Source organism: Cervus canadensis, chromosome 8 (genome assembly GCF_019320065.1).
Source record: "Cervus canadensis isolate Bull #8, Minnesota chromosome 8, ASM1932006v1, whole genome shotgun sequence".
In the NCBI taxonomy this organism is placed as follows: Eukaryota; Metazoa; Chordata; class Mammalia; order Artiodactyla; family Cervidae; genus Cervus; species Cervus canadensis.
The window spans coordinates 12,467,753-12,482,168 of record NC_057393.1 but is presented as its reverse complement, the minus strand read 5'-3'; the positions used below and the strand labels follow the sequence as shown (position 1 = coordinate 12,482,168).

The following is a 14,416-nucleotide window of genomic DNA, read 5'->3' as shown; positions in this document are numbered from 1 at the left end:
ATGTGAAAGCCCTAGCAGTGCTGGGTCCATAGGAAGTGCTCAATCTGGACCACTTGCAGCCGGTTGGCCTTTGCCCTCCCTTTGATTTCACCTCCAGGAACATGAAAGCAGCTCATGGTTTTCTTCAGGCCCATGTGGCTTCTCAGCTCCCACAGATCACTTTTCCGTATCTCCAAGACTTCGTCTCCTCCTCCAGGAAGGCTTTCTTGATGCCCATAGCCAGGTAAGGTGCTCCCCTCCTCAGAGTTCCCCGGAAGGCATCTATTGCACCGTAGTATTTAGCACATCTGTATTATCCTGCTGGCTCTACCGCAAGTATGTCACAAATCCAGCCCAGCTGACCTGCTTTCCTCTCTGCACTGTTATGGGTCTAGTCTTAAGAGAGGAGCCAGAGTGAACCTCTAAGAACAAGGTGATGTGACTCTTCTCAAAACATTTTTGCCATTTCCTGTCTCAGAATAGAATCTGAAGTCCTTAGCTTGCCCATAAAGCCCTCTGGGCTCCCCATTACCATTCTCCTCCTTCATGGGTCTGGTCACATTGTCCTTCAATTTTTCTCCCACCCCAAGTCCACTCTTGCCTCAGGGCCTTTGCGCTTGTCATTTGCTTTGCCTAGAACCTTTTTATCCCTGCAACTCCCTCACCTTCTAGGTGTTTTATCTCATTTGACACCAAAACCCCAAGGTAGGTACAATTACAGTCATTTTGCAGATGAGAATACAGACCTGGAGAGACTGACTCCCTGAAACCCTATTAAAATACCTGTACCTCTCTGCTCTAGTCCCTTTTTCCACTTTACTGTCCTTCCAGACATTCTATGTAATGTTATTGTTTACTCCCTCTACAATGTAAGTGCAAAAAGGAAGAGGTATGTCTTTTTTGTTCGTTCTGCCTCCAAAATAGTACCTAGCATATAGTAGGCACTCTAGGATTTGACTGTAGCTTGCCAGGCTCCTCAGTCCATGGAATTCTCCAGGCAAGAATACTGGAGTGGGTAGTCATTCCCTTCTCTAGGGGATCTTTCCAACCCAGGGGCTGAACCCAGGTCTCCCACATAATAGGCAGATTCTTGACCATCTGAGCAACCAGGGAAGCCATTAAAATGAATAAATGCTTCCACATTTCTTTTGTCCAGTTCCTTGGATGTGTAGCCAGCATCTTATTCATCTTTGTAGCGACTGAGTTAAATGCTCAATAAATGTCTGTTGATATAATCAGAGAAGGAAAACTAGAGAGCCCCACAATATAAGTAAGCTGAAGCAAGAATTAATGGTGTTAAAAAGGCAAGTATTTTAAAATGTTTATTTTTTATTATATTTTTTACATGGAACACTTCAAGAAAGAAAATAATTATAATAATTCAAATGCATGAATGATTCAAATTTCATACTGCAATCCCTGGATTCAATAAATATCCTTTCTAATTATACCCAATCAATATTAGAAATGTATGTAGACACTAAGTCAGCTAACAAAGTAAGTACAATAACTATATAAACTATAAATCTCAGGAATGGGGAACATGCATGATCAGTTAAGTCACTTTGCCACTGTGTTGTTTTTTTTTTAAAAAAAAACATGATTCACATTTCCTTCAACCATACACACATTCATTGCAAGTGTTAAGTTAGACCACTAATACTAAGAACTTAAAACTATGGTCTTTAAAGAAAATTCAGTTTTAATACAAAGAAATTCAAGAGGAAAATTTCAGGACCCTTGATCAGAAGTTTTCAATACCTGTCGTACTACTCTGGTATACACAAAGGTTCAAGTAAGGCTGAGGAAAAAGATCTGTTTCCTTTTCCTACTGAAGACATGATCCAAGAAATAGGTGAACTACACACTCTGTAGAAACTAGCCATCCATCCATACCTTGCCCTGGACTCATTACATTAGTAACTGAAAGCGTTTTAAAAGCCTTGGCTAACATTACAAAAACAAAACATTTAGAGTAATACTATTTATGAATACAAGCATCATTGAGTTTTTTTTTTTTTTGCTTTCTAAAAATACTAATCTTTGAAAAGCTACAAGTGAGTTCCCACTGTGGTTCTTTTCTGGTGTGGGAAGCTTCAGGTGTGCACAGGATGGTCTACTGATTTACCTTCTCAAAGTATTCTCTGGAAGCAGTTGGATGGGGCTTGATCTGAAAATACAAAAATATTTCACTGGGTAAGTGACTTTATGATCTCAAAAGGGAGCTGAAGGCCCTCAATTTTTAACCTACAGTTATTTAACTTTTTGCACACCACCTCCACCCTTGCTCCAACGTGGATGTTCCAGGCCAGCAGCCCTTGAGGCAGTGAGGACCTGGGACCCTCTTGGCTAGGCTCCCATTGCTTTTGGGAAAGAAACCTACTGTAGGAGACTCGGGTGTCCAGTTGGCCGGGCAGACTTCTCCATGGGTTTCCACAAACTGGAACGCCTTCACCAAGCGGAGGGTCTCTTCCACGCTTCGGCCCACTGGGAGATCATTGACGCTCAGATGCTTGATAATTCCGTTGGGGTCAATTATGAAGAGACCGCTGCACAAAGATTCACCATCATCAGAATGTCAACATTACCAGAGCTAGAAAGACTCTACTTCTACCCTGCCTTTAATTCTCCTTGATAGAGCATTTATTAAACTCTATCATGTGCTTAAAAATCAGGTTTTCCTTATACAGAAAGCTTATTATCTCTTATTGATGACAGGTGCTTTAACAAAGATAGGACTGGACTAGGCCACCATGGAAAACAGGCAGTGTGTTCACATTCACAGATGTGACCTGGATGTCTCATAATATCTGAAGGTCACTGAACTACACAGAGCAAAGACTTCTCGTTAGTGATGCAGTAAGCATTCTTTGGGCAGCTGTATCAAATCTTGGCAAGAAACCATAAGCGACTGAGAAGGAACAGAGACGTATTTTATCTGTATTCTGTAAATACTTATGAGTGAATTGAGTATCGGGGAGAAAATCCCATGGGAAAATTTACTGGCCTTACGTCTAGGCAGAGTAGAAATCTAAAGGAAAAACAATCCCATCACTTTTATTTTGGGCTACCCTGAGGTACAGTTTGTATAGGAAAGACAGAATGACTGCTTAGTACTCTTCCATTATTAGGTTTTCAAAATAATGAACTGGTTTCCTGGAATTCTTCGAATCTTGGATTTAAATATATTTGATGTGTTTCAATCACTTACAGTTCTTATTTTGATCCACAGATTGTCCAAGTGTCCCATCACTATCACTTAGCAGCAATGTAATGAGGTAACCCACCACCCTGGGGTCTGTGCTTATCTTCTATACAAGTGAGGGTGATACTCTGACTTACCCAGAGGTCATAAAACTCAAAGAGGTTTTTAACAGTCCATCTTTAAAAGGGTGTGGTATCCCAAACGTTGATCACTCAGGAAAAAGGCAAATTAGAAAAAACTCAGAAGATAAAAAGGTGGTTCTCCCTCCCTGGGCCTGGCCTTAGGGGGTCTAGGCTCTGAGGCTAAGGGGGTCCTGGTGCATGTTCCTGCAGGGTGTAGCCAAGGGGGAGTCCACAATGCAGATGCGGAACCAGAGAGCTGGGTTGGAGATGGGCCCACAGCACAGTCTCCAGAAAGAAAGGCTTATCTTACAAGCCAGACTGACTCCTCTCCCTTTTGTCAGTCCTAACAGTGAAACCAGTAGGGAGGTAACTACAAAGTGAGCGAGACTATACAGGGGATTCTGGGAGGAAAACACCAGGACTCTCCTTCCCTTGCCAATGCTGTCAGAGCTAGGCTTCCACTTACTACAGGCAGGCAGTAATCTCCTTAGAGTCAAAAGGCCCAAGTTCCCAGGTGGATTCTGGAGCCAAAATTCCAGCGTACCCCGAGCAGGCTGGAGATCAGCTACGACGGTGGGCAGGTGACGGGTTCAAGCCAGCCCCCGACAAAACTGTGAGGCCCATCCATGTGGGATCCTCGCTTGTGTCCTGGAGGGTCAAGTTCTGCCCCGTCCCTCCATCAGCAGCCATCATGATGCCTAAGTTCTGGTCCCTCCCAGGAAGGCTGACGGCCTGGGATGGAGCTCACAGCAGCTCCGAGGACCTGTGCCGCAAACTCTGTAGCTGCCTCACCTTACTCAATGCTCACAGCCAACCCGGGAGGTACATTCTCATTTTAATTATGGGCAGAAAGGGACTCGAAGAGGCTAAATATCTTGCTCAGTCATACAGCTGTTGAGCAGCTGAGCTTAATAAATTCAAACTCTGCTCTGGCTCCAGCGCTTGTACAAGATACTAACTGTACCAGGAAACTGACTCCTACCCTTGCTGGCCCCCTCTGCCCCCCACCCCCTATCACCAAGCAGTCTGACGGCTTCACTGCGAGGAGTGACTCCCATGTGGTCAGGGAGAGTGAAGCAGTGTGGCCATTAAGACGTGGTATTGGAGGCTTCCCTGGTGGTCCAGTGGCTAAGACTCTGTGCTCCCCAATGCAGAGGGCCCTGGTTCGATCCCTGGTCAAGGAACTAGATCCTGTGTGCTGCCACTAAGAGCTGGTGCAACCAAATAAAATAAATAAATATATATATTTTAAAAGGGTACGATATCCTTCTTCAGAAACAGGCCCAGGGAGACGCAGGGGGCACACATGTCACAGTCATTTCTGAAAGACTGCCAATCCTCGCAGGAGGCATCCACTGATGCGTATTACAATAAAAGACAAGTGAAGGGTTTGGGGTTCTAAGAATTCCCTACCCAGGTTTCTGTAAATTCCCTATGAAGTACGATAACGCTAAACACAAAAGACAATTTTAAGTTCATACAAAACGGATCTTACCGTAGCGCAAGGCCAGGACCTTCTAACAGCACACCGTAGTCTCGGGAAATCTGTTTGGTCAAATCTGACAAGAGTGCGATGTTCATATGGCCCAAACCGCCATTCTGATAAAGATACAAACAGGGCTGGTGGTTACACTGAGGCTCCCACAGCCTCCTCAGCCAGGTGACAGGGCGACTGACCACAGCCAGAAGGCAGTAACTGAGCACCCACAGCGGGCCGAGCGCTGCGCTAAGCTCTTTCTACTGCCTCACTACCCCCTCCAGCTCCCTGGAGCAGCTACTATCATCATCGCCATTCTACAGATGACAAAACTGAGGCGCACACAGGCTGAGTAACTTGCTCCAGGTCCCAGCTAGAAAGGGGCAGAGGCAGGATTTAAACCCAGCGAATACTACAGACTTTTCTTTCTTTTTCTAATTCTTAAAGTATCCTTTTGGTTGAAGATTCATTCCTGAAGCATAAAGGTGGAATAATTAAAAAAAAAAAGAATACTTTGAATTATTTGATAGTCCAGCATTATAGCTAGAAATTGATTCTCCCAAGCAAGTTTTTAGGCAAGAATACTGATCATGCAGAAGAATAAAACCAGAGAACTTAACCACTGTCTCACCTGCCTCACAGGGTACGGGGATCTACAGGGTCCAGCTGAGAGGGGAGACAATGGAGTCCAGCTGTTTCCCCAGCCCTGCTGAGTTTGTTCTGTTATTGATTGAAAAACACAGGTGTAGTGGGGAGTAAATACATGCAGTGTTACAGGAGACATGGATAGAGCTTAACAGAATCTGCTAGTAGGTTAGGACTGACGGATAGCCCATTTCAGACTAGTCATGCTTTAACAACTTCTAGGTTGGTCTTTCATGGGATCTGGCAGTTTTTGAGATCACAAGTGCAGAGGCGGTGTGGATATGTGTATACCTTCCTTGGCGTGTTTATCCAGGCCAGGTGGCTAAAGTGGGAATCCACCGACACTGCAACGACTTCACAGTTCACATCATGAAATTCATTGGCTTTGTCACTGAAAGCAATAATTTCTGTAGGACACACAAAGGTGCTAGAAAAAAGGGCAGGAATTCTTATCAGAGAATGTTTTTTAAAAGACTTTTAAAATCTCAACAGCAGTTGTCTAAAGAGTAGTTCTATTTTCTTAAAGGAGAAAAAGGCAAAAGGGTTAATCATCCCCACTGAACTCCTGGTCACAGTGATACTCCAGTTTAAAAAAAACCACCACCAACTTTCTATTTTAAGAATCATATCAAAAAATAGGGGTGGGGGAGGCACACTCCAAGAATAAAGACAAAATTTTATTAAATAAGTAGCTTCATGAGAAAATTCATTTTATCATCCTTACTTTTCTCAGTGGAAACTTCCTCCCTGACGGGCTTACAGGAACCACTACTCCAGAGTGGAAAGTGGGCTCGAGGCACGTGGGTTCAGGAGTGCGGCTCCCGGGCTGCAGGGCCGTAAAACAAGAGCCACAGGGCTTCTCTGGTGGTCCAGTGGGTAGGAATCTCCTTGCAGTACAAGGGACACAGGTTCGACCCCAGATCCCGGAAGATTCCACATGCCACAGAGCAACTAAGCCCGTACACCACAACTATTGCGCCTGAGCTCTAGAACCCAGGAACTGCAACTACTCAGCCCACGTTCTCCAACTATTGAAGCCCATGTGCCCTAGAGCTCATGCTCCGCAACAAGAGAAGCCACACAATGAGGAGCCCCCGCTCACCACAAGTAGAGAAAGCCCACGTGCAGCAACTAAATCCCCCTACAGCCAATAAATAAATACACACATCTTTAAAAATAAAAAAGCCATGTTAAAACCCATTAAAAGGAATACCACTCCACCCCCTATACTTAGCACTTGTGAATTAACTACAGATGCAAGCTGTATCAACAAGACCAACAGTGACAGAGTCAGCAGCAACCCTCCCCTTGACAAGAGTAAAGACAGGCCGTGTCAGTGGGAAGGCAGCGATCTTTGCTTGCTCCCAGAATGATGTTACAGCATCACAGAAAATACACTTACAAATCCAAAGGATAGAAGAAGAGCACCAAATATTTCCCCTTAAAGTCATCAAGGCTAATTTCTTTGAACTCTCCGCTGACAACGGCTGTACCCTTAAAATAGGGGGCATGCTGGGTGACGGCGGGGGCATGGTATGAGGAACCTGAAAAATACCCCAAAAACATGCATATACAGTTCATTCGTTAAACCAACCACTTCTCTGATTTTACTCAAACCTCTCACAGTAATTAATCAGTAGTATAATTAAAAGGTTCAGTTCAATTGTACATCTTACAAAACTGTTTCTCTTTCCATAGGTCTGACTGTACACTAACTCAAAATGCTATGGAAACTAAAGAGACAGGAGGGAATTCCCTGGCAGTCCAGTGGTTAAGACTCAGCTCCCGCTTCAGGGGACACCAGCGTGCTCCCTAGTCGGGAAACTAAGATCCCACATGCCGTAAGGTGCGGCCAAAAGGCAAATAAATAAAAGAAGACAGGAGAGAGTAGGGATGGATGAACATAGAATTAAGGACCAATGAGTCTGAAGGTGGGTTCTAAGCATGGTCTGCATTTTTGCCAAGACCAGGGCGGATGGCACAAAGGAAGGAACACAGCAGGTGCGGGGAATGGCCTGCAGCAGAGTTTGCTTGACGTAGAGAACAGGTGTGCATAGAAGGAAGACGCATGGGGGACAGAGCAAGGACGGTGGAAGGCCACGCTGACAGGGCCCTTGTGTATCAGACAGATGAGTCTGTTCTTAAAAGGAGAGATATGGGAATCACTGGAGGCTTCTGTGCAGGAGATGGGTGATGTGCTGGCTGTTCTTAGGAAGATTAGTCGGGCAGGGGAGAGTAAGAGGAGCAGGGAGAGCCTGATGTCAGGAGGTGACTGCAGCTATCTAAGTGAGCGGTGAGGCGGGCAAGGTACGGCAGAGGGGACAGAGAGGAAGGAAGGGATGCAAGAGCTGTGTCAGGACTATAGAGGCCAGGCTTCAGGCTGGAAAGGCGGGACAAAGGAGGCCAGGTGTCAAGATGCCTGGCTTCAGAAACAGGAGGAGCTACCGGGAGCTGGGGTTTGGGACAGGTGAAAAGGAAAGTGAAACTCGTGTCATCAAGTTGATACTAGAAACTTCTTACAGCTCCGAGAAAATTGTAAATTTTTTTAAAATACTTACCAACAAACAAAGGTTTTGCTAAAGTACACACCCCACCCCCACCACCATTACAAGTTAAATAGTCTTTTTTAAAGGTGGGACAAACCTAAAGGAAGCCTTTTCAAATGCCATTCATTATCTGCGGCTGTACCAAGCAAATCTCATATTTTAGAATGGAGTATAAATCTCAAGAAACAGCTGTGTGTCACTCAGATCACGGAGGAGTCCAACAGACTGGCCTAAGGTGGCCACGTGGAGCCAGGCCACTGGTCTGAATCCAAAAGCCTGTAGAGTAGCTGCACCGTCCGTCCCCAGTCAGCTCATGCCCTTCACACACAGCAGGTCCAGACACCTGTGGCTGTCCCCACCCCTCCTTCATGTTCCTCAACCCAGGGGATTAAAACCTCTGGAGTCACCAAGGAAATGTGACAATCGGGCAGTCTGCCTCAGTGAGTCGCAACCCTTGGCTGCACATGAGAATCACTTGGTGAGCTTTAAAAAAAATTCGATGTTCTGGTCCCATCCCGGAGACTGACTTTATTTGTTTGGGGTGGGACTAGGAAAGTGGTACGATAGTAAAAACTCCCCACGTGAGTCTAATGTATGGCCATAGTTCAGAACTCCTGTTCAGAGATGATAAATGTTTCCATTATCTGGTCCAAACGAAAGCATAACAACACTTACTGGTGCTAAAGGCGAATTTTGCTTGATCAGAACCAGACCACAAGGCATTTGTCAAAAACATTCTTCGAGAAGCAGCAGGCCTAAGGGCTGCAGAGGCAGAAATGCCCCAAGGAACGGCACTCACATGTCGGGCGAGCTAAAAAGAGAAACACTTTATATCAGAATGTATTCCCAGAATGGCGGCTGAAACCCTGCTGAAAGGGCATCAGGGCAGTGGTGGCCTCCGATGGCCTTGTTCCCATGAACAAAAACTCCAAACTGCAAAAGCATGGATTGAGTCTACATGTTCTTAAAATTCCCTTCTGCTTCCTTATCCTTTGACACTGTAAAGGAGACTGGGAAGACAGGGAGATGTTGGTCAAAGGGTACATTGTTGCAGTTATGGAGGATGAATAAGTCTAGAGCTCTAATGTACAAGCATGTTGACTATACTTAAGAATACTGTGTTGAAGTTGAAAATGAGAGTATTATTCTAAGACAGTAGACAGGTGCACTCATCACGCATACAAAGGCTAACCATGTGAAGAGATGTTAATTAGTTTGACTATAGTAATTATTTCATTACTTGTATCATGATGCACACTTCACATATGTAATTTTTATTTTTTTAAAAAATACAGGGAATTCCCTGGAGATCCAGTGGCTGAGTGTATATGTATATACCATATACATATGTAAATATAATTATCAGGTTGGCCAGAAAGTTCATTTGGGTTTAACCTGAACGAACTTTTTGGCCAACTCGACACATATGTATTAATTAATGGGAAACAAAAGACTGCAAGGCAGAGGGAAATTACAAGAATGTGAAGATTCCATGCTTTTAAAAGGAACCCGGAGCACTCAGCCCAGGAGACCGGCCAGGCTCTGTGTATTAAGCTCTTTACCAGCAGATGTGCTGGGCATGTTCTACCATGTCAAGGTTTTCCCGTGGAAAAGACAAGGCCATTCCGGCCCACACAGAAGCAAACAAACAGAGCAAAGTTCAGCCTCTGGGCTGGGTCAGACCCCTGGACAGGGGTCAAGGGAAACGTTTGCTCAATTTCAGAGTCCAGCATGACTCGGGAAGAAAGAGCCTGGGTGGAACCCCACCACGAGAAAGGGGAGGGCGGGCAGCCAAGAGCCTCAGGCACTCAAGGACTTTGTTACTTTAGCATTTTGGTGTCCATCCAGCATTTAAGGGGATGTTCACGGAAACCCTTGAGGTAGGCAGGCCATGCTAAGGTAAGGAAGTTATCTGAGGTTCGGAAAAGAAAACAATGGCCCAAGGTCATAGAGTCAGTTATAGAACCGCGACCAGGGGACAGGTCGCCTGCATCCAGAGCCAGGTGCTTAAGCAGGGGACAGGAGACTGGATAGTGGCCCACGACTGGGAGCGAAGAGGGATTTGGAAACTGGAATGCAGGGCGCGGGGGGGGGGTGGGCGGGGGTGGGGGGGAAGGACGGCTCTGCGCAGGCGCGGGGAGCCTGCCTTAGAGGAGGCGGCCCGTGGTCCACTTCCCTCTGACATCCTCCAAGGGTGAAAGACCCCCAGGCCAGCGGAAGCGGCATCCCACTTGGGAAGCACGTTCTCGGAGCCACCGCAGGGTCTCGGTGCCTGTGCCCCGCAAGCAACCACTCACCGAAGCCCGGAGCAACCTTCCCGCCGCGGCCGCCATCTTCGGTGCGCAGGGGACCCCGGGGCCGACAGAGACGCAGAGGAGGCGGAGCCTACGGGGGCGTGGTCAGGGGCGTGGCCTCGGCGGACAGGGGCGGGCCGGCGCCGGAGCCGGGGCTTGGAAGAGCTACGACCTTCCGGGCCCTCCGCCTGGTACACGTCTCGGTTGTGGGGTCCCTCGATCCCACCCAGAGGAGGATTAAGTCCTGTTAAAACTCCTAAGTAGCTTCATGCTTGGGAAATTGATAGTTTGTGTCTGTCGCCCCAGCCTAAAAAGATCCAATCCAGGGTGGGAAGATAGATATTTCCATATTGGCTACTGACTTAAGAACTGACTCATTTGAAAAGACCCCGATGCTGGGAAAGATTGAAGGCAGGAGGAGAAGGGGACGACAGAGGATGAGATGGTTGGATGGCATCACTGACTTGATGGACATGAGTTTGAGCAAGCTCCGGGAGTTGGTGATGCACAGAAAAGCTTGGCATGCTGCAGTCCAAGGGGTCGGAAAAAGTCGGACACGATTGAGCGACTGAACTGACTCAACTGTGAACCTGTGGATTACTGTTAGTGTAAAAGGCTCCCTTTCCTATTTTGGCCGGAGGTAGAGACTTCTGGCTCCTAGATGAAATGGAATTAATCATGAATGCAATTTCAGGGACTTCTCAGTGGCTGAGACTTGGTGATCCCAGTGCAGGGGCTGGGGGTTCCATCTGGGGTCAGGGAACTAGAGCCTAGATGACTCAACTAAGAGTTTGCATGCTGCAACTAAGATTTGGTGCAGTCAAATAAATAATAAGTGTTCTTTTAAAAAATCATTAATGCAGTTTTTCTGTTAGTAAGCCAAGTTGAAGAAGGAAATGGCAACCCACTCCAGTTTTCTTATCTGGAGAATCCCATCGACAGAGGAGCCTGGCAGGCTGCAGTCCATGGGGCTGCAAGAGTCGGACACATCTTAGCAACTAAACCACCACCACCAATAAGCCAAGTGGGTCAGACACATCAAGATTTTGTTGTCCTGAAAAATCTTTGGGATGATGTGTGGGCTTCCATTTTGGCTTCTCTTGCCAAAATTGGGAGAATTAAGACACATTTAACATTTATTTTTGGTTGATTAGTAAAGCCAAGTACTCAGTGGTGAGCACGGTACCTTGAAGCATGTTCATCAAACATGATAAAAATCAAGTAGGTGTGATAAAATGTAGATCCCAAGTGGATATTTTCCAAACTGGGTTGGTGGGTATGGAACCAAATGACACAACCTAGGCAAAGATCAGGAAAGGGAAGGATTTATTACTTGCAACAAATAAGACTTTTTTTTTTTTAATATTTCTTTGGCTGTGCCATGTCTTAGTTGTGGCACGCAGTATCTTCCATCTTCATTGAGACATTCAAACTCTTAGCGACGGCATATGGGATCTATCTAGTTCCCTGACCAGGGATCGAACCTGGTTCCCCTGCCTTGGGAGTGCAGAGTCTTAGCCACTGGGTCACTGGGGAAGTCCTAAGTAAGGAGATATTTTCCAAAGCATTGTCATGTTAAATAGCAAAATTAGGGAAGTTTCAAGCTAAGGGTATGTGGGTATGCATGAAGGGGCTTGGGTGGTAGATAGAATCCAAGCTTTAGTTGATTGAAGTTACGAGGGTCAGAAAAGGTCAATATCATTCATCGCTTAGGTTCCAGTTGATCTGGTGGTTGAACACTTCAGGCCAATCTTTATCATTGAAACAGACTTGGAAGTGTTTATAACTGAAGTATCCTTGCTGTAGTTACTTCTATTACCTGATAAAGTCATTTGCTTCTGCATTCTTTTCTTCCCTTTAGATCATAAATTACTAAGACCTGTTCAAGGACAGCACTGTGGCCAGCCTTAGATCACAAAAATAGCTTAGGCCAAAAATGGCTTTTCTTACACCAAGACAGTCATGTCTGGTTCTCTTTCTCCAGGGAACCCCTACCCTATCTGCTTATAGGTCCAACGTACGTGCATGCTAAGTCACTTCAGTTGTGTCCGAATCTTTGCAACTCTATGGACTGTAGCCCACCAGACTCCTCTGTCCATAGGATTCTCCAGGCAAGAATACTGGAGTGGGCTGCCACGCCCTCCTCCAGGGGATCTTCTGACCCAGGGATCAAACCCCCCTCTCATGTCTCCTGCGTTGGCAGGTGGGCTCTTTACCACGAGTGCCACCTGGGAACCCTTACAGGCTCAACATAGATGCCCAGTTCCCAGGTCTTTTGGCTACTGGAGACTTTTCACTACTTATCACTTCTTTTCCAAATAGAAAGCTGAAGCAATTGCCTGTGGTTCAACAGCTTGCCTCAAGTCACATAGGGATTCACTGACTGGGGGACAATGAGAATGGAGAACTCCTCATTGGACACATTGGTCTGCTGGTGTTTGTCTAAAGCTTATCTACCTGGTCCTAGAAAGAATGAAGTACCCTAGAATCTCCAGCCCAGAGGCCCAGAAGGAATTTCACACTAGAGCCTTTCAATATCCTGTTTAGAAATTGCAAAGTGAGTGTCCTTCAGCTAATCTCTGGCTAGAGCCAAAGACGTCCTCTGGGAGGATGAGCAGGGTCCCCCATTTGTTCATTCCAAGAAAAGATAACCTTAATTGGAATTGGTATTTGAGTACTATTCTGCCAACCCTTCTCTGACTACCTCCCCCGGGGGTCGTTAGAGAAACCTCGAAGGTACCTAGAAAGCTTTTCTCATTCTCATCTCTCATTCTCACTCTTGCTACATCACGCTGGGGTTCTCGATAGTCTTTTCTGGGGCTTCTCTGATGGCTCAGCAGGTAAAGAATTCACCTGCAATGCAGGAGACGCAGGTTCAATCCCTGGGTCGGGAAGATCCCCTGGAGTAGGAAGTAGCAACCCACTCCAGTATTCTTGTGTGAGAAATTCCATGGACAGAGAAGCTGGGTGGGCTACAGTCCATGGGGCCTCAAAGGGTCGGACACAACTGAGCAACTGAAAACACACACACACACACACACACACACACATAGTTTTGTTTAGATCTTAACCACACTGTGAACTTCATGAAGGTAAAGCTCATATATGATACTCAGTTCTGTGGTCAACCATGGTTAGGCTAGTACCTGGCTCATAACAAATGCTCAGAAAAACTTCATCGAACTAATGAATAAGCAGTGGTTGACATAGTGGCCAAGATGTTCTTTCCACATTCATTCAAGGCGGGGAAAAAAAAATCTCTTTATACAGTTTTCTCTAGCTGTCACAACAAGGACATAGATTGTTCCCCTAAAGAAAAAAGACAAACTGAACTTGTCTTGATTACCAAAAGAGTAGAAAATAACTGAAATTCTCCGTTTTGAGTTTGGAAGAAGAACTTTTGGACCTAGACGAGGGAAAGACAAATGAAAAGATATATGCTACTGTTTTATGATGATTAGGAAAATACCTCCCTGGAACCACAAGTTAATATTCTGGTAACCGGGGCTGCAATTAGAGATGGCAGACATTACTCTGGGTTTTCCTGAGTTCTTCCTTTTTCCATGGCTAAAAGCATTCATTTCCCCCCTTTTTTTCCTATTGACGAGGGCCCGATTCAGCTGTCTCCTGGGTTCTAGGGAAGATGCACCCTCCATGCTGAGCCATGTCTCCTGGCAAAGGCCTCTCCGGACAACCTCATCTGAATTCCCACTGCCTGACCTTGCGCTGCTCCACAGCAGTGAGTAACAGATGGGGTCAATCTGTCCTCTGTTCAGAACCCCACAGATTATTTCACCTTCCTGAGTCTGAGACTTCCCATCCTGCCCCTAGCACACCTCAGCTTCCTTCTGAGCCTTTCCTGAGTCTTTCCTCTGCTGTCTTTATTGCCTATCCCCAGCTAGTCCCTGGAGGAGTAGGACAGAATCCGCCTGCCAATGCAGGAGACTCAAGAAACACAGGTTCAATCCCTGGGTCAGGAAAATAGCAAGTGGCAGCCCACTCCAGTATTCTTGCCTAGAAAGTTTCAAGGACAGAGGAGCCTGGTGGGCAACAGTCCTTGGAGTTGCAAAGAGTCAGACACGACTCAGCATGCATGCATGCATCTATTCCCACCCCTGCCTCCTTTTTCAATAGACTATACATGTGTG

At 46.0% G+C, this 14,416-nt stretch overlaps 1 protein-coding gene across 1 annotated transcript; it reads right to left on the bottom strand.

Annotated features, from left to right (window-relative positions):
• Positions 1–1,288: 1,288 nt before the first annotated feature.
• PRDX3 (peroxiredoxin 3) lies at positions 1,289–10,408 on the bottom strand. Its single transcript, XM_043475312.1, has 7 exons — positions 10,272–10,408; positions 8,650–8,785; positions 6,831–6,972; positions 5,720–5,855; positions 4,802–4,905; positions 2,363–2,528; positions 1,289–2,149 (listed from the first exon to the last, which is right to left on the bottom strand). The coding sequence occupies exons 1-7, from the start codon at positions 10,305–10,307 to the stop codon at positions 2,096–2,098; spliced, it is 774 nt and encodes a 257-aa protein (XP_043331247.1). The 5' UTR covers positions 10,308–10,408; the 3' UTR covers positions 1,289–2,095.
• Between the last annotated feature and the right edge of the window lie 4,008 nt (positions 10,409–14,416).

Excerpts from the sequence above, each read along its gene's own strand:
- PRDX3 (XM_043475312.1), bottom strand. The coding sequence starts at position 10,307 with ATGGCGGCCGCGGCGGGAAGGTTGCTCCGGGCTTCG. Across the intron at positions 6,973-8,649 it reads AAAATTCGCCTTTAGCACCA|GTTCCTCATACCATGCCCCC; the intron begins GTAAGTGTTGTT and ends GGTATTTTTCAG. Across the intron at positions 5,856-6,830 it reads TTCTTCTATCCTTTGGATTT|CACCTTTGTGTGTCCTACAG; the intron begins GTAAGTGTATTT and ends CCTTTTTTCTAG.